This window comes from Herpailurus yagouaroundi, unplaced genomic scaffold (assembly GCF_014898765.1).
Source record: "Herpailurus yagouaroundi ecotype Mexico unplaced genomic scaffold, PumYag 295, whole genome shotgun sequence".
Taxonomy (NCBI): domain Eukaryota; kingdom Metazoa; phylum Chordata; class Mammalia; order Carnivora; family Felidae; genus Herpailurus; species Herpailurus yagouaroundi.
In genome coordinates this window covers 3,029,088-3,051,297 of record NW_024412512.1, presented here as the reverse complement: position 1 = coordinate 3,051,297, position 22,210 = coordinate 3,029,088, and the positions used below count along the sequence as shown (strand labels likewise).

General features: G+C 63.1%; 2 protein-coding genes across 2 annotated transcripts in view; one reads left to right on the top strand and one right to left on the bottom strand.

Moving 5' to 3' along the window:
- The window catches only part of SH3GL1 (SH3 domain containing GRB2 like 1, endophilin A2), a 31,667-nt gene extending 17,792 nt beyond the window's left edge, over positions 1-13,875 (top strand). Inside the window, exons 2-10 of the mRNA XM_040461605.1 lie at positions 8,586-8,654; positions 8,959-9,031; positions 9,949-10,092; positions 10,466-10,599; positions 10,688-10,846; positions 11,161-11,264; positions 11,776-11,900; positions 12,009-12,065; positions 12,516-13,875. Coding sequence (XP_040317539.1) covers positions 8,586-8,654; positions 8,959-9,031; positions 9,949-10,092; positions 10,466-10,599; positions 10,688-10,846; positions 11,161-11,264; positions 11,776-11,900; positions 12,009-12,065; positions 12,516-12,712 — 1,062 coding nt within the window. The 3' untranslated portion in view covers positions 12,713-13,875. The remainder of the gene's footprint in view (positions 1-8,585; positions 8,655-8,958; positions 9,032-9,948; positions 10,093-10,465; positions 10,600-10,687; positions 10,847-11,160; positions 11,265-11,775; positions 11,901-12,008; positions 12,066-12,515) is intronic.
- A 260-nt stretch (positions 13,876-14,135) lies between these two features.
- Positions 14,136-22,206, bottom strand: MPND (MPN domain containing; the record flags this gene model as incomplete). The annotated part of the gene is given in 13 exon segments (XM_040461725.1): positions 14,136-14,401; positions 15,206-15,298; positions 15,969-16,058; positions 16,556-16,626; positions 16,754-16,922; positions 17,707-17,783; positions 17,868-17,895; positions 17,897-17,941; positions 18,222-18,318; positions 18,483-18,567; positions 19,285-19,417; positions 21,116-21,352; positions 22,084-22,206. Coding segments are annotated over 13 exon segments (1,335 nt in total), but the record flags the coding sequence as incomplete, so codon positions are not given.
- Positions 22,207-22,210: the final 4 nt, after the last annotated feature.

Here is a 22,210-nt window from a genome sequence, read left to right as displayed (position 1 = left end):
CTTGCTCTGCCCCTCCCCGACTTGTGTTCTCTCTCTTAAAATAAATAAATAAACTTAAAAAGAAAGGGAGGGAGGGAGGGAAAAGAAAATGAGGAAACAAGCCAGAGAAGCATAGGGGCAGCCTCCGGAGACGGGTGATTTAACACTTTGGGGGCTCAGTTACCCCTTCCGCCCGGCTTGGTCTCACAGTGTGCACCACACTGCCTGGCCCTGAGCAAGGCACCTCGCCTCCTGGGCCTTAGTTGTCCTGTTTATGAGGTGAAGGTAGTTGCTCAGAGGCTGCAGCTGGGCCGGGTGGTTGCTGGAGGTCTCAGGTGGCTCTTTCCGTTCCTTTTGGGGTCTCAAGGATGACAGAAGGACCACGGAACATCATCTTCTGTGCTGTGTGACTCTTTCTCAGCTCCTGCCGTCCTGCCTTCCTCTGCAAGCCATGAGTGTTTCAGCTGGAAGCCCGCTTTCCCCGGCACCCAGCAGGGCCACTTCCTCCCCCAGATTCTGTGTAATCGATCAGGGACCTGGTTAACTGTGCATGAAAAGGAGGGCCAGTTTTGTTAAGTGGCCTCTGCTTCCTTGTGGGGAAGCTCTGGCACCTTAATGGAAATCCGAGGATTGTCGATCTTTACAGTTGAACCTGGGCCAACACTCCATTTCATTGACAAGGAAACCGGGAGGGTCCCCACAGGAGCCAAGACTAGGACTAGAGGTCACTGCTCCACCACGGTGCGTGGGGAGGGTGCTCAGTCCTGTGGCTCCTGGCCAGACGGACTGGGAGGGGAAATCCCTGTCTGTGGCCAGTGTTGGCCAGCCTGGGCCCTCCGCAGGCCGACACTCAGCCTGCCCTGTCCCCACACCGTGCACGTGGAGCCCAGGCCAGGCAGGGCGAGTTTCTGGTTACTCCTTCTCCTAGGACTGCTGAGTCACCTTGGGGGAGGGACAGGCACTTCCTTGAAGCAGGGCTGAGGCCAGCTCTGTACGTTTGGTGGCTGGGACCCTGAAGCAACAGGAGACGGCACTCGCGCAGCTGCCCGCGCCCATTCTGCCTCTGCTCGGCCCCTCGCTAGGCCTCCGGGTCCGCCTGTGTTTCGTTAGCCCCTCCTCGGGAGGCAGGGGGTGGGGAGGGGTGGGGACGGCCCTGAAGGGAAGCAGCCGGGGCGCGGCCGACACGCCCTGCTGACCCTGTCCTGTCCAAGAGCGACCCTTTGTAGGTGGGAACAGGGGCCAGCCAGTCCGATGGTATCTATCAAGCCCATGCAATGTGCTGGCTTGGGGCAGAAAGCAAGACGCACGGTCCCTGCACCCTGGGAGTGTGCTGTCAGCTAGGGACCAACGGGGTATCCAGAGTTAGGGAGAGTGCTCTGAGGGGGGGGGCCTGGGGGCCTCTAACGGGACATCACACTGAAGCTGGGGCCTCTGACTCCCCCTAGCAGTTAGGCTGGAGTGATGGACTGGGGGCAGGGAAGCAGTCCTGGGGGTGCAGGCAAAGCCCGGGCAGGTGCCTGGAGAGGGTGGCAGGCCCTGACTTGGCTCATGGAGAGTCCTGGACAGGAGGCAGGAGCAAGGCCCGGGGAGGGAGGCCAGTGTGGAGGCTCCCCGGGGTCCCAGGAAGGGGTGAGGAGAGTCCGAACCAGGGAGGGGGCAGGCCTGGTTCAGGCACGTGGAGGGGGCACGAAGGGACCTCGTGACAGACTCCTAGGTGTTGTGAACCTCATTAGGAAAGCCGTGTGACCATGTGGGGGAGGGTGGGCGGGGACTTCACTGTCAGTGAAGAAAAATCCTTTTAGCCGGAGCCGAAGGGGCAGCTTCCTGGGCGTCTGCCGTGTGGGAGCCTCTCCCGGCTGGTACTCGGACTGTGTTGCCTGCAGAAGCAGAGGTCAGGGCTCGAAGACCAGGCCTCAGCGACATCCCTCTTGTGTCTCGGGGACAGCGACACCCAGAGCTTCGTCACCTGACTCCTCACTCCCTCCGCCTTGACAGTCCCTGAGTGATTCTCCCCGTCTGCCTCGCCACTTCCTTCTCCAGTCAGTTCTTCCCAATGCTCGCTTCCTGCTTTGCTCCCAGTGCAGTGGCCATGGCTAGCTCAGACTTCCGGATTAAGCCAGACCGGTGACTCCAGGGCCTTCCCCCGTCATCTGAACAGCATGCGCCAGGCAGGGAAGCGGCAGCTGGGACTTCACGCGGCATTCAGCTCACCGCCTTCCAGACAGCAAAGTGTTGATCTTCCCGGGCCAGCCCGGGGGCCCTGCTCTTCATCTCGAGGAGCCAAGCGGTACGGGGAGGCGGGAGGCTTGAGCCCGCCTGAGACGTGACCTAAACGGCCGGTCCTGCAGGTGGCAGAAAAGCACAGGGGTCCAGATGGCAAGAGGCCAGGTCTGACCGGGGGCCCCCATGCCAGGCTCCTCTGCACAGCTTTCCTGGCTCTTTCCCCAGACGACAGCCAGTCCCGTCTGGCTGGGAGACCGGCAGCTGGCATGTCCCTGCAGTCTGGGGGGCCTCCGGCTTCTGCTTCTGAGCCAGCGTCTCAGCCGCTGCTGCCCCCTTCTGCTGAGGGAACGCCCCGGCTTTCAGAGGCCACTGTCTTCTGGCACCAACACTAGGCTCCCAGTGAGGCCCTGCCGTACTGCGTGCGGAAGTGTGTCTGCGGGTGCGCGTCTGCTCGCCGGGGCCTGATCTGGTGGACACCATGCCCAGTTTGGAGCCTCTGTGTGGAACGTAACGTCGGGAGGCTTTTCCTGGTTGATCGCTTCCACTGCTCCGTTTCACCAAAAGCTGCGGTTGAGAAAACACCGAGTTTCGATCTCTAGGAGGAGAGGAAGTGTGCGCCCTGAGCCCGAAGGGTGCGGGGAAATCGCAGAATTCCCGGTATGCCTGAGGAAGTCCTGACTTGTCGGAGCCCTTCCCTCCGTGGGGTTTACCAAAGGGGGTGGCGACTTAGCGCACAAATATTTACGAAGCGCCTGCGACGGATAAAGTGTCGCTCGGTGCCAAGACCTTCAGTCTGTCGCTGCCACGTCTTCACATCCTCCTGCTCCACCCACGAGGGGCGGGAAGGTTCATTTGGGCACAGATGATGTTTCTGTGGCCCCTACTTCAGTGGCACCTCTCCCTCATCCCCGGGGCGGTGGCCCAGCCCTGCGTCTTGTGACCTTTGCTCTCAGAGCCAGTGGGAGCTCCGCCCCAGTCAGCGAGCGGTTCTTCAGTTCTTCCAGAGAACTCACAAGGCCCCGAGGGCCCGGCCTCTGGAAACTGTCCCGAGTATCCTGGGCACGCTGGGGGCCACGGAAGGTTTCCGGGTGGGAACGGACACATCGAGAGAAGGCGGCTCTGGGGCAGCCGGGGCACCACACACATCGCCTCCGCAGAAGCACACTCGGCTCACCTCGCCTTTTCAGAAAGAGAGTCCCGTTAGGCAGAGAGGACACCAGCTGTGTCTCTGCCGGCGCCCCTAGGTGGGGGCGCAGGGGGGTGGGAGAGGAAGAGGAAGGAGAGCTTGGAGGAGCCCCGCAGTTTGTTGTTGGGCAGGGCAGCAGACAAGCTCAGCCCCGCGCCCTGCGCGTGCCGTGGTTCTGAGTCATGAGACAGAAGACCCGAGAGGGGCCGCTCTGCTGTGTTTGCTCAGAGCGTTCCAGATGTCAGGAGGCGGCAGGGAGGGCGGCCCAAGTGGGAAGGGGTTTGGAGAGAGTGTGTCTGTCCTCGGGCCCCTCCCCATGAAGTCACCCTGGCTCAGGAATTTCTCAGCTCTGCCTGTGGCCTCTTGGGGCCTCCCACGTCCAGGCCTGGTGCACACCGCATTCTGACCCCTCCTCATAGCCCTGGGAGGCCCTGTGTAGGCCCCGGGCCTCACCCCCCTTCTGTCGCTCACCAGTCGTCCAGTACAGGGCACCGCGTAGGCGGACTGGCAGGTCCCATGGGTCTGAGCACAGCTCCCGTCTCCACATACAGCTCCACGGCCTGTCACCCTTTTTCCTCATCTGTTAAATGGGCCCTCTGGTCCCTGCGTCTTCATTGAGTAGATACGGGGCCCGGCACTTAGTAGTCCAGGAACGGCAGCCCTTGTGGCCCGAACCTGCCTCTCACCCATGTCTCTCTCTGCCCACCTGGCCTGGCCCTGCCATTTGGGACCCGGCCTTTCAGGTCCGGCTCAGACAGCACTGGCTTTGCGGCCACGTCCTGCTGCCCTTTGGGCGTATTTACACCTCCTCTGTGACTCTTCCCATGTTCTTCTCTCCGTTGGTCTTACGTCTGACGGTCTCCTCTCCCATGCCAGAGGGGCGCTCCTCAAGGCCAGGACAGACTCCCGTGCCTGGTCCATACCTCTTCCTGCTGCAGACACAGTTCATCACACCACGGTGGTCAGCTAGTGCTGGCCTGTCCACCCCCTCCTGACAGCCGTCGCTGACTGGGGCAGCAGGTGCTCACACCTGAGAGCCAGGAGGCCTGGTCCCTGGCCCGGATCCTCAGGATGGCAAGTCTAGGGCCACAGCCCTAGTGGCTGGGCTAGAGTGACTGGGCCTGGGCCCTCCGGGCTCCCCTTGGCCCCTTGTTTCCATCACCTATTCCAGGCCAGTCGCTCGGGCCCTCCAGCAGTGCCTACCGGCAGCTTCTCCCCTCCACGCCTGGCCCTGGGCTCGCCCTCACCTCTGAGGATGGTGTGGGGAATGTCACCCTAACGCCCACAGATGGGCAGGACCAAGTCAGCTAGGCAGAGGCAGGAGGGGAAGCATGCGCCGGGAGAGGTCAGGTGACTTCCAGTGTTAGCCTGGGAGGTGGTCCTTGAGCGTCACAAGTAGGCCACCACAACACAAGGTGGCTGGACACAGTGTAGGACACGAGTAGGAAAACGTTAGCCCCCATCTGCGACCGTGTGGCCCCGAGCAGCCCCGCTTGTCCCCCCTTCTCCCCGCTCCTCTGTGCCAGCCTCCTCTTCCTTTTTTTTTTCCCCCCTTAAACCCTTGGATCATCAAAGCAGATCATCTGCCCAGGTCACTGAGCCTGCAGATCGGCCCCTTCGTTTTCCGTGTCATGTGTATCGATCAGGTTTCCTTGCAGAGATGATTCGGTTACGAGGCTGCCGTTGGCTTCCTCCCACTCAGCAGGATTCGTGCCACTTCCCCAGCTGCCACCAAGTGGCCTCACGCAGATGTGCCTGCCGGTGTGGACAGTTGTCCCCGTGCTTCCCCCCCACCCCCCATGAAAGACCCTGCCCTGGCCTTTCTGTGTTCTGCTTGACCACTGCTCATGGCACACGGCATCTCTGTTCCCTCTGGGGATCATTCTGCATACCCGTGCTTTCTCTCGCGAGTGTCCCGATGCCTCACTCCCCAAAGATGGCCAAGACTCTGGAACAATAACGCCAGTCTTTGAAAATACAGCCCCTTTCCCAACTGGTCTTTGGTATTGAAGCCCACAGGCCAACACCCACCCACGGAAGTCACGTGGGTGCTCTGGGCTGAGGATTCAGCTCTGTTCCCAGCTCGCTCCCCTCCCAGGTGCCCAGTTCACAGGTGGTGCCGTGAGGTCCACTGCTGATAAACACAAGATCCTGCGACAGGCTGCCGTCTGCCTGATGCAGCCGCTTGTGGACACAGCCTTGCAAATGCGATCATTGAAAGGCCAGGTGGGATCTGGGCCCAGGGAGTGCCCGGAGAGCAGCGCGACGGGGTCGGGCGAGCAGGGAGGCGTACAGGGAGCGGGGTCTCTTGCTCCATCACCAGCAGCAAGCACCTCTGCAGTCTGAACTTAGGGGCATGGAGCCACAGATCCCTGTCCCATCCTGGAGTGCCTGCCACCTGGGCTGGGGGCAGAGCATGCTCTTCCCGAAGGTCAGAAGCAGTGTGGGAGTAGTATCGGCCAGACACGTGGTGAGCGTCCATTCGTGCAATTTCCAGAACAGGTACCACTAGAAGAGAGGGAACTTCCTTCCTGCTGGAGGTGTTCAGAAGCCTGGCAAGGTGCTGGCACTAAAACTCCTCTAAGGGTAACTCACGGCCGGCAGCTCGTGGGATAGGCCCACGGAATCTTGGTAAAACCATTAAAGCAGACGGACACTGGAACCTCACCGCTCAGAGGTGCCCCAGAGCACGGTACTCACACAGCGGGTGCCTGGTGGCCCAGCCATGGTCTTTGTTAACAGAGCCGCCCAGCCTCCCCCAGGAGAGACCCGCACCCCACCCTAGGCCCTCCGTGGACACGGTCCCCGAGTGCTAGCCTGAGGCGCACCGTGCGGGCAGAGCCAGGCCAGGTGGGCGAGGAGCGCAGGTGGACACGGAGATTCGCCTCCGGAGGCCTCTGCCGCATCCCACCGAGTCTCAGCTCGTGGGGGCCACGTGGGGCACAGGCTTGTGTCTGAACTGAGGCAGAGCTCTGGAGATGTTCTGGCCCGGGCTGGGCTTCGCGTTGGCCCCCGGGAGGTGCCAGCACGGGTTTCACGGCGGCAGCCGTCACGGAAGCACTGCTGGTGATCGGTGGGGCCCAGGAGGCTGTGGTTTCCACGCACCACCGCGGCCATCGCGCTGCAGGAGCAGGTCCGCAGCCAGGTGGGGCTCAGCCAGTGGGGGGACGGCCCGTCCACTCCATGAGCCCGTGGGAGTCCCCGGCTGTGTCTCAGACGTGGAGGGGAAGAGCGGATCCACCAGGCGTGGGAGGAGGACAGGCTGTAGTGAGCACCGAGCGAGGGAGCACGGAACGTGAGCTCCTCTTCGTCTGGGGCGCAGACTTTACAGGCGGAGGTGTTGTCTGTGATGGCGTCTTTCGTCGGGTCTGCTTTTCCTGAGCAGCACTGAAATGTCAGGGTTGCAGCCTTCCCCACAGACGGACCCTTTGGGGCCCTCCAGCCCCCTCCACCCAGACAGCGTCCCAGCCCCTGAGCTTCCGGGGCTGGCTGCTCAGTGACAGGAGGCCTGTGGTTCCTAGAAAACCCCGTTCCTCACACCCAAGGGTGCCTCCTCGTTACCAACGTGGCTTCCGGCTTTCCCTGTGGAGCCCTCGGGGCCTGTCCACTGGACGCGGCCTGCGGCCCAGCGAGCCCACACGCAGAGGTGCAGATTCTGATGCTGCGTTGCCGTGTGGCTCCTTTGGTTTTCCCTTTTGCCTTTGGGCCTCTTGTCATTCTTTTATCCGTTTGAGCTGGTTCCAAGACCACGAGCCCTGGAGGGAAAGGATGTAGGGGACAGTCACCTGCTACCTGAGGGACTTGAGCCCCGAGCTCCCTGGCAGGGTGAAGGGAGGCTAGGAGGGGCCCGGGTGCCTCCAGCATGGCCTTCTGTGTGCCCAGGTGCAAGGATGGCCTGGAAAACCCATCCCTACACGTGGCGCTGAGGAGCTGGGGGCTCCCAAGGGAGGCACCCCCACCCCCCACCCCCCGCCCCTGGAAGACTGCAGGGTCGTCCCGCGCCCCTCCCCTGGGGGGAAGGATGTGGCTCCTGCCCCGGAGACCTGTCCCTGTTGGCCCTGTGCCCGTGTCCCTGTCCTCCTGCACCCGGGGCCCGGAAGGTGTGGTTTTGAGCACTGTTGCTCCAGCTCCCTCCCAGTTCACCAGAAGAGTCTGGTCTCACGTCAGGCAGTGAACTCATTTCCCTCTCTGGCAACCACTGAATTTGAGAACGTCCTGTTTTATCATCATCAAAAGAACTGAAACCGTCCCATGAAATAAAATGGAACACCCCATCCATCAACGCCCAGGGAGACACCAGGGTCTTTCCTTACCGAGTGGCTAGCGGAAGCAGGAGGGTGGCCCCTGCCCCTCCTACGAGGTCCCTGGGAGGATGGTGTAAGGCCCAAGCCGCTCCAGGTGGCAGCAGTCATGGGGCAGGCCCTGCACCAGCCCGCTTCCTTCCTGCCCCCCCCCCGCCCCCCGCAGTAGCCTCACCTGCACCCCAGGCCCTTCCTGGACTCCCAGGCTCAGCCTAGTAGAAAGCCCCTGACCCACTGGGGCACTCAGCCCTGTCTCCTCTTGACGCTGTTTGCGGGGCAGAGGCCACAAAGAGACGAGGCAGTTCCCACATCCGTTCAACCACAGGACCTCCTCCTCACTGCAGACCTGTTGGTTTCCCAGAGGCGCCCAGGGAGAATCCATATCGGGGAAGTGTCAGGCCCAGGGTTCCCGAGATTCCTTCCCAGAAATGCAAGGAAAGTGGGAAGAGGGAGGTATGTGATTCCCTGAGCAAAGAGGCTTTGGTGAACCTCTTCCCCATGCCTAGAGCTGAACCATGGCATCACTGGCTGCGTATGAGCACTTCAGCCCCATGAGGGGACATCACTCAGCTGTTGGCTGGCCCCAGGCAGGTCTCTGGGGGTGGGGGGCACTCGAGTAGGCATGGCCAGGGAAGGCTTCTGCCTTCTAGCAGAAGGTGCCCCCCCCCCTCCGCCGGCCCCACAAAGCCCTGGGTTTGAAGGTGTGGGTTTGGAGTCGGGGCCTTTCTCGGCCACCCATCTTCCCATCAGCTGCCATGTTCGGCATCCTGGGGAGCCATCATGGATGTGCTGACCCCTCAATCCGCTCCCACTGGTGGTGGACGTGGCTGGAAACCATCCTTGGGCCTCTCCCTCCTCTGAGGCTCACACTGTCACTCCCTCCTTCTGTCCCCCAGCTGGTCAGTGAGAAGGTCGGAGGCGCCGAAGGGACCAAGCTCGATGAGGACTTCAAGGAGATGGAGAAGGTACCAGGGGAGGGGGTGCGCCCTGCCTGGTGCTCAGCACTGTTTGCCAAGTGCCCATGGCCACAGCGCCATATCTGGGCTGCGGGTGGGGCTCCTGGATGGACAGATCCCCCAGCCACGGGGGACCCGCGTAGCGAACCACAGTAGGCAGGGAGGCCAGCAGCCCTCTGAGCGGCCGGCGGCCCTTGTGTGGGCTCTGAGGCAGGTGGGGCTAGGGAGCGGGGCGAGGGCTGTCCAGGGGCTCCGGGTTTGGCCTCCGGTGCGTGACGGTTATAAAACCCCCACACGCTGCCTCTCTTCACAGAAGGTGGACGTTACCAGCAAGGCTGTGACAGAAGTGCTGGCCAGAACCATTGAGTACCTGCAGCCCAACCCAGGTAGGGGTACCAGCCAGCTAGTCTGGAATTTCCCATTACTGGAGCACGAAGGAGGAATGTACGAGCTCAGGGAACTAAAATGCCCAGGGTGGGCAGGTTGTGTGTGTGGCTGGATCCCAAGGGTCCAAGGGATGTCCTCAGTCCTGCACTTCTGTCCACTTCATCCGGCAGCTCTCATTCTGCGTGGCGGTCCTAGCCTTAAATCACCCTTACGGCTGACAGTCCCAGCAGAAAAGAGCGTCTTTTCCACATAACCAGCTCACTAGACCAGTTGGAATCGGTTGCCCACCCATTCGCCAGGCCCCAGCCACCCGCCCACCCTTGGAGCATGAGGTGGGGTTCCCTAGTCCGAGAGGGAGACAGGGGCCTTTCCCTGAGGGCAATCCAAGTGCCGGTTCCCATAGCAGGAGGTGATGGGTGTGGGACGCGCACAGCGACACCAGGCACGTCCGTTCAAGGCCTGTGCCACGGACAGCCTGGAGCAGGCGGAGGGAAGTGCGTGGCTCCCTTCCCCCCACCCCAGCGGAGGGCTGTGTCTGGGGCACCTGCGCCTGCCCCCCACGCCTTCTCTGAGGTGCTACTCCCGGGCCAGGGAAGGCAGCTTCTTGATGACAGCTGGGCCGCAGGACGAGGGGGGGGGGGGCCCAGAGGAGCTGGTCACCTCCTGCCTCCCGCCAGGGCTCCTTTGTGGCTGAGGTGAGCAGAGAAGGGGAGGTCTGTGCAGGAGCTTCTTCGCAGAGCCTGGCTGTCAGCAGGCATAGGAACCGAGGTCCCTTGGGCCAGGGCAGTGCTTTAGAAAGAAGGGTGCTGGGGAGAGGAGGAACCCAGAGAGGAGCAGCCGGTGGCCGGTCAAGTGCAGGCCTCCAGGCTTCGTGAGCGAGACTGGCCGCGTGCCTACCCAGCCTGTTGTGTTCCAGCCTCACGGGCCAAGCTGACGATGCTCAACACGGTGTCCAAGATCCGCGGGCAGGTGAAGAACCCTGGCTACCCGCAGTCAGAGGGCCTGCTGGGCGAGTGCATGATCCGCCACGGCAAGGAGCTGGGCGGCGAGTCCAACTTCGGTGAGGGCTGCGGGAGGCCGGGGCGCCTGGCACCGGATGGCGGGAGGCCACTTCCCTGCCGCTGCAGAGTTTTCCGTGGGGACGAGCGAGGATCGGAGTGTTGGCTGTAGGGCCACAGCCACTGGCAGGCCTGCCCTCCAGCCGCAGCGGATTCTGGGGAAGCTGGTCCTTGCAGTGGGGGCTTGTTTGACACCCGTCCTCGCCAGCTCCCGGCTGCTGGGGCTCAGGATCAGACCCTAGGGTCCCTTGTTGGGTCCTGAATTCTGGCATCTGGGCCCCGGGGCGGGAGGATAGTTTAGAAGTTGGGGTGTCTTGGGACCCTAGGCCGCGGCCTCCTGTGACAGTTTCTTCCCCATTCCGGGTTCTGCCGCAGGCGACGCCCTGCTGGATGCAGGGGAGTCCATGAAGCGCCTGGCGGAGGTGAAAGATTCCCTGGACATAGAAGTCAAGCAGAATTTCATCGACCCCTTGCAGAATCTGTGCGACAAAGACCTGAAGGAGATCCAGGTGCTGCCCGCGTCCCTCCTCCCCCCCACCCCCGCCGCGCCCTGCCCAGTGTGGCTCCCCAGTTCACACGCACAACCCCCCACCCCAGCACCACCTGAAGAAGCTGGAGGGCCGCCGCCTGGACTTCGACTACAAGAAGAAGCGGCAGGGCAGGATCCCCGACGAGGAGCTGCGCCAGGCCCTGGAGAAGTTTGAAGAGTCCAAGGAGGTGGCGGAGACCAGCATGCACAACCTCCTGGAGACGGACGTACGTCTGGGCCCCACTGCGGGGGGGCGGGGGGGGAACCCCGGAAGGCGGGGCCGGTGGGCGGGGTCACGTGTGCCCCGCCCGCAGCGGGTTCAGCGCCCAGGTGGAGCCTCCGGGACCTAAGGGGGCAGCCACCCTCCCCTTCAAGCCCCCTAAAGCTTTCTAGGCACCTCCACGGGCAGCAGTAGGGTCAGGCAGATGGGGAGAGGGCCGGGCCCCTGTGCCAGGAGCGTTCTGGAGAGGCTCCCTTTAGAGGCGGCCTTGGGGGGAGGGGTCACAGGGAGAGCCTCCCCTTCAGCAGCGGTGGCTTGCAGATCGAGCAGGTGAGCCAGCTCTCTGCGCTGGTGGATGCCCAGCTGGACTACCACCGGCAGGCCGTGCAGATCCTGGACGAGCTGGCCGACAAGCTCAAGCGAAGGTGAGCCCCGTCCTGCTTTGGGCCGGTCTTTCAGGGCACCCGGGACACCGCCACCAGCTTCTAGGAGGCTGCACTCAGGGTGGAGGTTCCAGGAGAAAGACCTGATGGGCTTGTCCCGCTCGTCAGAGGGGAGGGCTGGAGTGGCCTCGGACGGGGTGGGGGGGGGTGGCAGGCAGGGCTCCTGTCTCCCGAGAGTCCATAGTCCAGTGCCTGACAAGGCGAGCCTCGTGCAGCCATGTTCCCAGGCAGGGTGGGCATGCTAAGGGACTTCAGGTCTGACAGGACCTGGCCAGCCGGCAGCCTCTGAGAAGGGCCCAAGCCGGGGTGGGGGGGGGGGTGGTTGGTGGCTGACCGACCCGGGGGGCCTTGTGGTTAGACCCATCGGGCCTCTGCGCCCAGGCCTGGCCCCGGGGGGCAGCAGTACAAAAGGCGGGAGGCGGAGGCGTCCCTTCATCGTGGCGTACACGGGATTCGGCCGCCGGCCACTCCCCGCTCTCCTCCCTGCACGCAGGATGCGGGAAGCCTCCTCTCGCCCCAAGCGGGAGTACAAGCCCAAGCCCCGGGAGCCCTTCGACCTTGGGGAGCCCGAGCAGTCCAACGGGGGCTTCCCCTGTGCCACGGCCCCCAAGATCACAGGTAAGGAGCGGGGAGGGGGCCGCCCCCCAGCCGGCTGCCCCCCCCCAAACCGCAGAGCCAGGCCCCGCCCAGGGTCTTCAACCCCCTCTGTGCTTTGTGTGTGAGCAGCTTCGTCTTCCTTCCGATCTTCTGAGAAGCCCATCCGGACCCCCAGCAGGAGCATGCGTGAGTGTCCCGCAGGCGCGCCCCGCACTTACATGCTTCCCGCCTGCTGGTCCGTTTCAGGAGGGCCTCCCTCCTCCCCTCCTCTGGTAGGAGTGGACACCCCTGCTGCCAGTCCTCTCGGCCCGTCTCGGGCGGGGGGGGGGGGGGGACCTCGGCCCGGGGGCCGGGGGGCACCCCCCCCCCCATCGGCGTGAGTGTCCAGCAGGCTCCGGGCCCTCTGAGTGGCACGGTCATTCTGTCACCCCGATGCCCCCGGGCAGCCCTAGCTCTTCCCAGGAGCGTTTTGGTGACCACTCATGGAGCCCATTCCCATCCCTCGCCCCTGGTTCTGCCTGACAAAGCTGGGCGGGCCGGAGGAAGGAGCAGCTGCCCTTCCGGGGACAGGAGCCCGGGGGGTGGGGGGGGGGCAGGGAGAGGAGCCAGCGGTCTGAGCCAAGCCCCCACCCCCAGCCCCACTGGACCAGCCGAGCTGCAAGGCTCTGTACGACTTCGAGCCCGAGAACGCTGGGGAGCTGGGCTTCCACGAGGGTGACGTCATCACGCTGACCAACCAGATCGACGAGAACTGGTACGAGGGCATGCTCCACGGCCAGTCGGGCTTCTTCCCCCTCAGCTACGTGGAGGTGCTGGTGCCCCTGCCTCAGTGACCGCGTCGGCCCCGTCCACGTCGGCCTTCTGCAGCCGGGGCGGCGCCTGCAGGCGCTCCCCGTGGGGGAAGGCGGGCCTCGCTGGGGCAGCAGGGCTGGATGTCGGGGAGGGGCCCGCTTCCACGAGGGCCCCCCCGCCCCCACCCCGCGGTCCCCGCTCCGGGCGGCAGTCTGGGGGCCGGGCAGTATTTTCGCTCCCCGACCCCGCGCCCCGAGGGGGCGAACACTAAGGTGCTCTTAGAAACACTAACTTCCTCCCACGCCTCCAGGAGCGGGTAACTCCAGGTGGGCCCCCTCACTCTCACACGCGCGTGCACACACACACACACACACCCCTCCCCCCCCCCCCCCCGGCCTGCCCTGGAGGAGATGGGGGTTCTGAGCAGGACCCCAGGCCGACACTCACCACCCTGCTTTTCAATTCACCCACAACACTCCTTCCCAGCCCCAACTCCAGGGCTCCCCAGGCCCTGGCACACCCGTGGATGCCACCTCCCTGGGGAGAGATGAGCCTGGGGTCCTCAGGGTTCCCCTAAGGCCGGCCCTCTCTGAGCAGCCTCTGAGGTGCCGTCGTCTCCCCCCTCCAGTGCCCTCCACCCTGCCCCGCACCCCCTCCTCGCCTCCCAAGTGTAGGGTGCCCCGCCCCAGATAAGCACACCGGACGGTCCTCTGGCACAAACCACCACCACCAGCCGTGCCCACGGCACACGTGTGCACCACAGACGGGACCACAGGAGTCTTGTGGCCTCTGTCCTGCAGGTGGTCCCAGACCCCTGGGACCACCCTGAGGAGGGTCACAGGCGCCTCCCCAATCCCAAGCCAGCCACTGTCCCCACTGCTGACAGCGGCCCCAGCCATCTTCCTACAGACAGACCAAGGCAGGCAGCCGCCCTGACCAACAGAGCCGAGCCCCGCAGCTACTTCCTCTCTTGCCTAACCCAAAAATTGGCGCAACTAGGGGACCTCGGGACTGGATCACATTCCCCTCCTCTGATGACCTTGCAAAGGCCCCAGGGACACCTGGCTCTGAGGCCCCCTCATTGCCATTACATGGGGGAAGCACAGACCTCCCAGCAGACATGAGCAGTGGAACCTGGGCCACAATCGGCAGATCGAAATGTAATCCTGATTTTTTTTTTTTAAGTATTAAATGTCTCTTTCTACAGCCTCTTGCGTGGTGTGGTGCAGGGTGGGTCTTCCTCCCTGGCTCTCTGTGAGTGTCCAGGGGAGCCGGGGGAAAAGTCATTTGCCCAGCCACCAGCACAGGCATCACGTCCTCCAGATGTCCCTGCAGCCCCAGGAAGCCCGCAACATGGGCGCTCGGAGCGTCCCCTCCTGTACCGCTGCCCAGACAGCAGCCTATGTGCCCAGGGACGAGTGCAGGGGGCTCCCCCTCCCCCCAGGGTGAGACACACACCCAGGCTATTTGCTTCTGTCTTTTATTATCCGTGCCCCAACCACCGCACAGCTAAGTTGCACAGGAACAGAGCGGCACAGCCCCCAAGAGAACCCCCCCTGGTCCCAGTCCCCCTCAGCCCAAACCACGGTGGGGGGGATCAGTGTCTGACCAAGAGGCCCCCCCAGGCCCTGGCAGGCGGGGCCTCAGCTCCCTTGTTTAAGAAGGCTGTAAACCTGCTCCAGCACGTGGCACAGGCCCTGGTCCTTGGGTGTCCTGCTGGCCAGGGAGATCTGAAAGGAGCAGGGCTGGTGCCTCAGGGCTGTGCCCGGTGGTCCTGGCCTCACCGGCTCCCCTCCATCCGGGCAGAGGCCCTCCTAACCGACTCACACGGTAGCGTCCCCAAGACAAAGTTTTACGTTTAAATGAGGAGGCCTGCTCACGCGGAATGTTCTGGGTTTGGGGAGAGGACTATCTGCACACTCCAAATCCTACATTCTTCCTAGCTGCCTCCTGCCTAGGCTCTCACACCCTCTGCGCCGGGGGCTGCCCCCCCGCCCCACCAGCCCAGCAACGGGGTGGAAGTGACCCGTGGCAGCCGGAAGCTCTGGTCACTCTTGAAGTTTGAGCAAAACAAGCAAACGTGCAAAACTGCATTTCTCTACAAGGCAGGAAGCCAGTCAGACACCCCCGAGGCCGCCGAGCCCCGCAGCGTCCCACTGGCTGCAGGGCCGGCGAGCTGGAGAGACCTCTGCTCGCCTCAGCTCTGCCGGCGCTTGAGGCTCTGAATCGGACCCCGGCCCCTTGTGCGCTCGGGTGGGCGCCCACGCCGTGACATAGGGCCCAGTGTGGCTTCTCCATCCCCACGGCCCAGGGTCTGTGGGTTCTCCCCTTTCTAGCTGCTCTTGAATAGCTCTCCCCGTCACCGTCACCACCCAGCTGTGACCCAACAAGGCTGTTGGCAGCGTTGACACCCAGCTGAAATAACACGGAACTCAGGACACGGTTTCTCAGGCTGCCCGCGGATAGATTCTCGCGGGCTCCCCCCACATTGTCTTCCTACGGAGTCTGCACGAGACAGGGGACACGAGTCTTACCTTCAGCTTGTCGAGGTACGTGTGCTCCTGGCTCCAGGGCTCCTGGAACCTCACGAGGTCAGGGGCACCCTTGTAGAATTCCACCAGCAGCATCTGGGGGACAGGGGGCCGATGGGACTCCTCGCTCCTGCCCTCCCACCCGTGCCAGGTGCCGGGGATACAGCGGTGGGCAGCCTGTGGGGCTTCAGTCCCATATGGCACATAGGCGCCCAGGACCCCAAGGGAGACCACCCACTGAGGAGTGCCACCAGGGAGCTCAGCAGGAGGCCCCTGGAGGGGCACCGAAGTAGCCCCAGGCAGAGGAAGGCACACTGAGTGTGTGAGAGGGAGGGGCTCCGAGTGTCGCATAAGCCTGACACGGACCCCTTGCGCAGCCTCATCCAAACAACAGTATCCGGGATCCCACAGGTGTGACCAACTAGCTTTTTTCAAACGCCACCTGGAACATCGACACTAAACAGCTGGGGGACCACCTCAAGCCCCCTCACGTGCCTCCATTTGGAGAATCAGTGCAGGTGCAGAGGCCCGAGGCGGGGGCACCTCCGGTAACTTCCAGAACAGCAAGGCCAGGTGGGGGGAGCAGGTGGGCAAGGATCAGGGACTTGAGCCTAAAGCCACAGGTGATTTTCAGCCCCGGACGAGGAGTCTGGCCTATGCCCCGACGTGGCGCATCCAGCCACCCTGAGTCCTGCAGTCTCGCCACCGACCAGCCCCACCCGCCGCTCTCAGGGGCCCTGTGCGCCCCACCCGGGAGTGAGCTCACCATCTCATGAAGGATGTCATTAGTCAGGAAGTTGTCCTGGACGTAGGCCATCTCCACGTCCATGGGGATGCCGTAGTCACTGGGCCTTTGCTGGCAGGGACACGAGCCAGTCACGCCCAGCCTCCGATCCCACGAGGGGATGCGTCCTGGGCCAGCAGTCAGAGAATCACACTGCGACCAGGTTCAGAGCCACGTGGGTCCTCCACGGAAGGCTGCGGCGCGACTCCGGAGGCGGCGTGGCCCTGCCCCCAGCAAGAGAGGCCGCCAAGCGAGCCACGCACCCGGGAATGGCTTCCCAAGCCCGATTTCTGACCCCGGGACAGATGTGGGGAATGGCACTCGGCAGAGTTGGGGAGGGAGGTCGTGTTAGTATCAAGGGCTCCACGTGATGCCCGCGCCTTTTCAACATCCAGGCCCTCTCGGGAGCCCGGGACAGCGGGACGGTTATGGTCCCGTTTCACGGGGGGAAACGGGGGTCCCCACTCCCCTAAATGAGCCCAGAACCAGAGTCCTGGCCACGGACCATCGACAGGCCCCTCCTGGCCCGCAGCGCCGCGACCCTGCCCTCCCCCCACAGCCCCGCCTACCTCGGGGGGCGGCATCACCCAGAAGGGGGAGATCTTAGACTCGGGGCCCGGGTTGCCAGAGTAGTAAGGGGCTGCGGGAGGACAGCGAGAGTGGCGACGGCCTGGAGGGGTCGGCGGCCCCGAAGCGCCGCGCGCGCGCGCGCGCACGGACGCACGCGCAGGACGCACGCATGCGCACCCGCGCGCCCCAGGCCTTACCGCAGAGCAGGGCGAGGCAGGGCTGGAAGCCGTTGCTGGAGCCCTGCAGCCGCAGCTGGTAGTCCATCTGCGAGTCGATGTCCTGCAGCGACGGGAGCGCGGGGCTGTGCGGGTGGCTGTGGTACCAGCCCACCAGGGACAGGCCCCGCAGGAGCAGGCTCTGGTAGATCTGGGGGCACAGGCGAGGCTGCGGTAGAGCCGGGGGCTCCCCCAGCCCTCGTGCGCGCTCACCCCTCCCAGCCGCCACGCGCCTGCCGCATCCCATCCCCATTGGAGGCCAGCACTTAATATGTGCCTGCCGTGTGCCCGGCCTGGGGACACAGCAGCACCAAGACAGAGCCCGCCCCCACCCTCCAGGAGGCCAGGGGAGGGGGAACAGTCAACAAATACATAAAAAGATGCACCCGTCACAAAGCAAAGGCAAACGTTTATTTTAGGCAGGCCGCATCGCCAATTCCTGGCTCGCAGCGGCACTCAAACAGTTAAACAGATAGGAGGATGTGTGTGTGCACTTGGGCAGGAGCAGGCATTTCTGGATGCCTTCAGCAAGCAGAGGCAAGTGCTGGCGTAAGGAGCAAGAAAGAGGTGGGCCGAGAGACGTGCGGCAGTCGCCTGTCCCCATGGGTCACTGCCCGTGCCAGAAGGTGGGTGTGGTGCACGTTGCACAGCGCCAGGCACATACAAAGCACCACTATGACACCGCTATTGAGAATGGCAGCTAATATTCACTGGGCTCTTACTACGTGCCAGGCACGGCCTGGAAATCGAGGCTCGGGGTAAAGAGGGCGGGCCACCTGTGCAGAGGAAGCAGGACCACGGACAGGGTCACAGGCACGGGGCGGGCGGTCACACATACTCTTCCGCACACTCGTTTTTGCACTACTAGCCACCGGGACAGCCGTGTGTCCACACGAGCCCTCCCTACAACGCCCTGACTCCCCGCACCCCCTCACCTCCTCTTCCATGGTGGCCGCCATATCCGCGTCCCCCAGCCGGCTCCGACAGGGGAAGGCTCTCAGCACCGTGAGCACTGTGCAGAGGCGAAGAGAAGGCGTAGACATCAACCCCGGCCCCAGACACCCCCCCCCCCGCCCACCTGGCCCCAAATACCCACTCTGGCTGTTGATGTCCCAGCGGCCCCCCCAGGTACCCCACGACCTCGCTTCGAGTCAGGTGGCTGTGGAAGTCCTGGGGAGGGGACGGACACCAGAAGAGCGGCTCAGGCTGCGGCCCAGCCCCAAGCGCCTCTCCTCGGGGCCAGAGCCCTTGCAATGTGCCGGGACCACCCCATCGGCCTCCTCCTTCGTCCACTGATTGAGTGCCTACTGTTTAGCGGCAGTGAACAAAACAGAAAAGGCCCCTGCCCTCCTAAGAGCCAACCTCCCAGGGACCCCTTCCAGGTGCCCCAGCCACCTGCCCAGGTCTGGCCCTTGGCCCTCAAGGGACAAGGTGACGGCTGGGCACACACCAGCAGGAACAGCACGTTGCTGGAGATGGCCACGTTGAACGGCTGGAACTTGTTGATGGCAGCGAAGGATGTTACCTCCACCAGGGTGTGGGGGTTCCTGTAGGAGCCAGAGGGTCCCACAGCTTCAGGAATTCGGCCCTGAGCTAGCTCCCCCCGCCCCCAGAGCCAGCGCTGAGGGTGTGAGGCCTTGTGTCCCCCCCCCCCCCCCCCAGCCAGTGAAACCTGGGGGCGGGGGTGTGGCGGGCGCAGGGTGTGTCTGACCTGGCCGAGTCTCGACTGCCCAGCATGCAATACCGCACGGGCACCCGGATCTTGTTTTCCACCCGCTTCCCGGCGGGCACGGCCTCTGTGGGGCGGACGAGGGGGGAAAAGGCAGCCTCGATCCCTCCCAGCCCAGAAGTGGACAAGGCGGCCCAGGGAAAAACCTCCAGAGGCAGCTCTAAAAATCAGGCCCCAGAACGGAGAGATCAGGTGGCAGGTTAACAAACTGGAAAAAAGGAGATTAAAATACCAGAGGAAGGGCTTAGGAAATCAGGGAAGGACCCCAGGAAACCAGGCAGGGGGCCAAAGGAACCAGGCACTGAGGCAGCGAAATCCTACAGGGGAGCGTGGAGATCAGGCAGCATAGTGAAGAAATCGGGCCATGGGACCAAGAAATCCAGCATTAGAGCTTAAGAAGCCAGGCAGGGGGGTGGGGGGCGCTGGGGGGGGCTCAGACCGTTGAGCACCAGACTCTTGATTGCGGCTCAGGTCATGATCTCAGTGTTTGTGGGTTGAGCCCTGACTCAGGCTCTGCACTGACTGCACAGAGCCTGCTTGGGATTGTTCCCCCCCACCCCTCCCCTGCTCACGATCTCTCTCTCTCTCTTAAAATAAATAAATAAACATTAAAAAAAAAAAAAAAAAAGAAGTCAGGCCACGAGAAAGACATTAGGCAGTAGAACTAGGAAGTCCACCAGGCATGTTGGGAGTGCTGAGAAAAACGCAAGATCTGCCCCCCCCCCCCCCCGCCACCCCCCCACCCGAGTTCTGCCCGCCTCCTGCTCGCCTCTAAGCCTCTCACCTGGGTGCACAGGCTCCAAGGGTCCCTTGGCAGGTGGTCTCCGACTCTTGTCCTCAGTGGAGACCCCTGGCAGAACCTCCTCCTCTTCTTCCTCCATCAACAGCTCCTCCTCCTCCCCTTCACTGGCCGGGCTCTGGTGGGAGCGGGGCGGGGCGGGTGGCAGGACCCTCAGCTGGGCGCCACCCACCCTCCTCACCAAGTTCCACTCAGACCTTCAGCTGGCCTTAGGGTCCTGCCATTGCCCCAGGGGCCCACTAGAGGGAGCGAGTGAGCACAGGCGGCCTGAGGTCCTGGTGCCGCTCAGATGTGAGCACCTTCCAGCAGCTGCCGGGCGGAGTTTCAAACCTCTCCTCCGCTTTTACAAGCTGTGCAGCTTCTAGCAAGCGCCCTAACCTCTCTGAGCTCTGTTCTCCTCATCTGTCAAAAGGGGCTAATGACCTCCAGCGCATAGGGACAGCATCAGGGTGAAATTAAACAATGCCTGCAAGGCGATTAGCACACCTCCTGTCGATCCATTCACTGAGCGAGCAAGTGCTTATAGGGATCATTTTCCCAGATTCTCTCAATAATCTCTCCTGATCTGCCCTCAACTGCCCCTGCTGGGGTGACCTCTCAGTGTCCAAAACCCAACAGGCACATGGTCTCTGTACTCTTCCTCCTCGCCGCAGGGTCTGGCTGGTCCTGGCTCCTCCTTCTGGGAGCGCCCCAGGGACCCAGCTTCCCTCCCATCTCCCCAGTCCCCTCCGCCTCCCACCCCTCCCCGGTGTGCAGGCTGGGTCCTCGGGAAATTTCTTCTCTCCCTACCTGCTCCCCTCCGGGGCAGTCTCCCCCACTGTTGGGACTGGAACCCTGTCTCTGGCCTCACCACCCCCACAGTCTTATCTCCAGCCCAAGCCTCCTCTGAGCTCCAGACTCAGCGTCCGGCTGATCCTGGAAGTCTCGGCGGGGCGGGGGGGCAGGGGTGCTCCCAGGCACCTCCACTCAGCGCTATAACCACGCTGCACCTGACTGTCCCCCAATCCTCCCCAATCCCCACGGCAGCCTCATCCATCCACTTGCTCGGAACAAAACATCTCTTAACACCAACATCTATCTGATGCAACCGCAAATCCGGTGAGATCCACTTTCAAAATCAGCCAAAACTTGCCCGCTTCTTGATCCATCAATTGTCTGCCCGGTCCACCCCATCATCTCCTGCCCGGACCAGGTTCTGTCACCTGCATCCTGGTCCCCAACTTTCACCGGGGCCACCCCCCAGTCTTTGTGCCAGACGGCGGCCACCAGGGGGCGCGTGTGGGCACCTGAGTCAGGTCTGCCCATCCTCTCTGCCTTCCTGGGCTCCCACCCACCTCAGGGAAAAAGCCCAAGTCCTCCCCGCCTGTTTCCAGCCTGACATCGGCCCTGCAGATTTCTGATCTGCCAGCAAGATATACATAGATGATACATACGGATACTGTTAGCATCTTCGTTTACATACGAAGGAGAATTAGCACCCAGAGACGACCCTAGGCCAAGCTCACCAGCTGGTGGATATTCAAAGATGTTATTACTATCATAGCATTAGAAACTCCCCAATCTGGTCCCTGCCACTGTCTCCAGTCCCCTCAGCTGCTTAAGACACGTGAGCCTCAGGCTGTATCCACCGATCATGGTTCCCCAAGCGCTGTGTGGCTTCCTACCTCCGCGGCTCTGCGGTCTTTGGCTCCCTCTGAAAACTCCTCCCTTCGCCTCGCTCTGACAAACTCCTGATCATCCCACAGGGCCCCAGCCCCAATGTGCTCACTCTGGGTCCTCCTTATCCAACAGCACTTCAGGAGGCTGAGGGACGCACCTCATCGGCAGCAGCCGTGGGAATGTGCAGCTGGTGTCGCCGGAGCCAGGCCGCCTTGTACTTGTCCAGTTTCTGGCCCTTGTACTTGACAGAGGCCCAGCCACAGCCGGACTTCTTGGCCGGGTTCACCAGCTTCTTGCAGTGGGTGGCCCAGGCGCTGGGTGAGTTGAACACCTGTCCCGTTTCCTGCCACACGATCCTCCCGTCGGGCTGTAGGTCTCCCATGAACTTCTTCCCCTGCAGTAACAGCAGCCTGGCTGCACCCAGGCCCTGGTACCCACCAAGCCACCTCCAGGAAGCCCTCCCTGACTCCCCCCCGCCCTGCTCCCCGGAGCTTGGCACCCACCTCTGCCCACAGCATCCCTCCCAGGAAGCTGACCAGCTTACATGCCTCCCGGTCCCTGTATGTCCACAGTCAGTCCTCATCAGCCTGGATTAAAACTGCCCAGCTCTGTGTCTGCCCACCCGCTCACTGGACCGTGAGCCCCCAAAGGGCAGGGACAGGGCCTGCTTGGTCCCTAACACACAGCACACAGCCTGGCACACAGCAAGTGCTCCATTCATGAACTGCCCCCACTCACAAGGCCCAAGGAAACAGCAGCAAACGTGTAAAGCATAGTGTAGCAGGCTGCCTGCTGGGCGCTGTATTCCTTTGACCCTCCTACAACCCCGCGACAGGAAAAATAAAAACCCATTTTATAGATGAGGAAACCAGGATATGGAGAGGCTGAGTAAGGTCACACAGCCAGGAAAGCAGGGGTGTCCTCTCCGAGCCTCAGTTTCTCCTCTGTGGAATGGGCTGTTTGGTAAACGATGCCCTGCGGCCCAGAAGGGTTCGTGCTGGGTCTGGATGCTTGTTTCAATTTCCCCTCCCCACACCTGGGCTTGGCCGGTGGGAGGAGAGCTCTGGGCCTCAGTTTCCCCTTCCTGCCCCAGCCGGGACGGGATGGGGGGTAGGGGACGCTCACCAAGTAGTAGATGGACAGCACCCCGGCGCCGGGCTCCAGTAGCGCATCTTTGAGGAGCACCCGCAGCGTGACCGCGCGCCGGGTGAGCGCGCCCCCGGGCCCGCCGCAGCCCCCCGGGCCCGCCCCG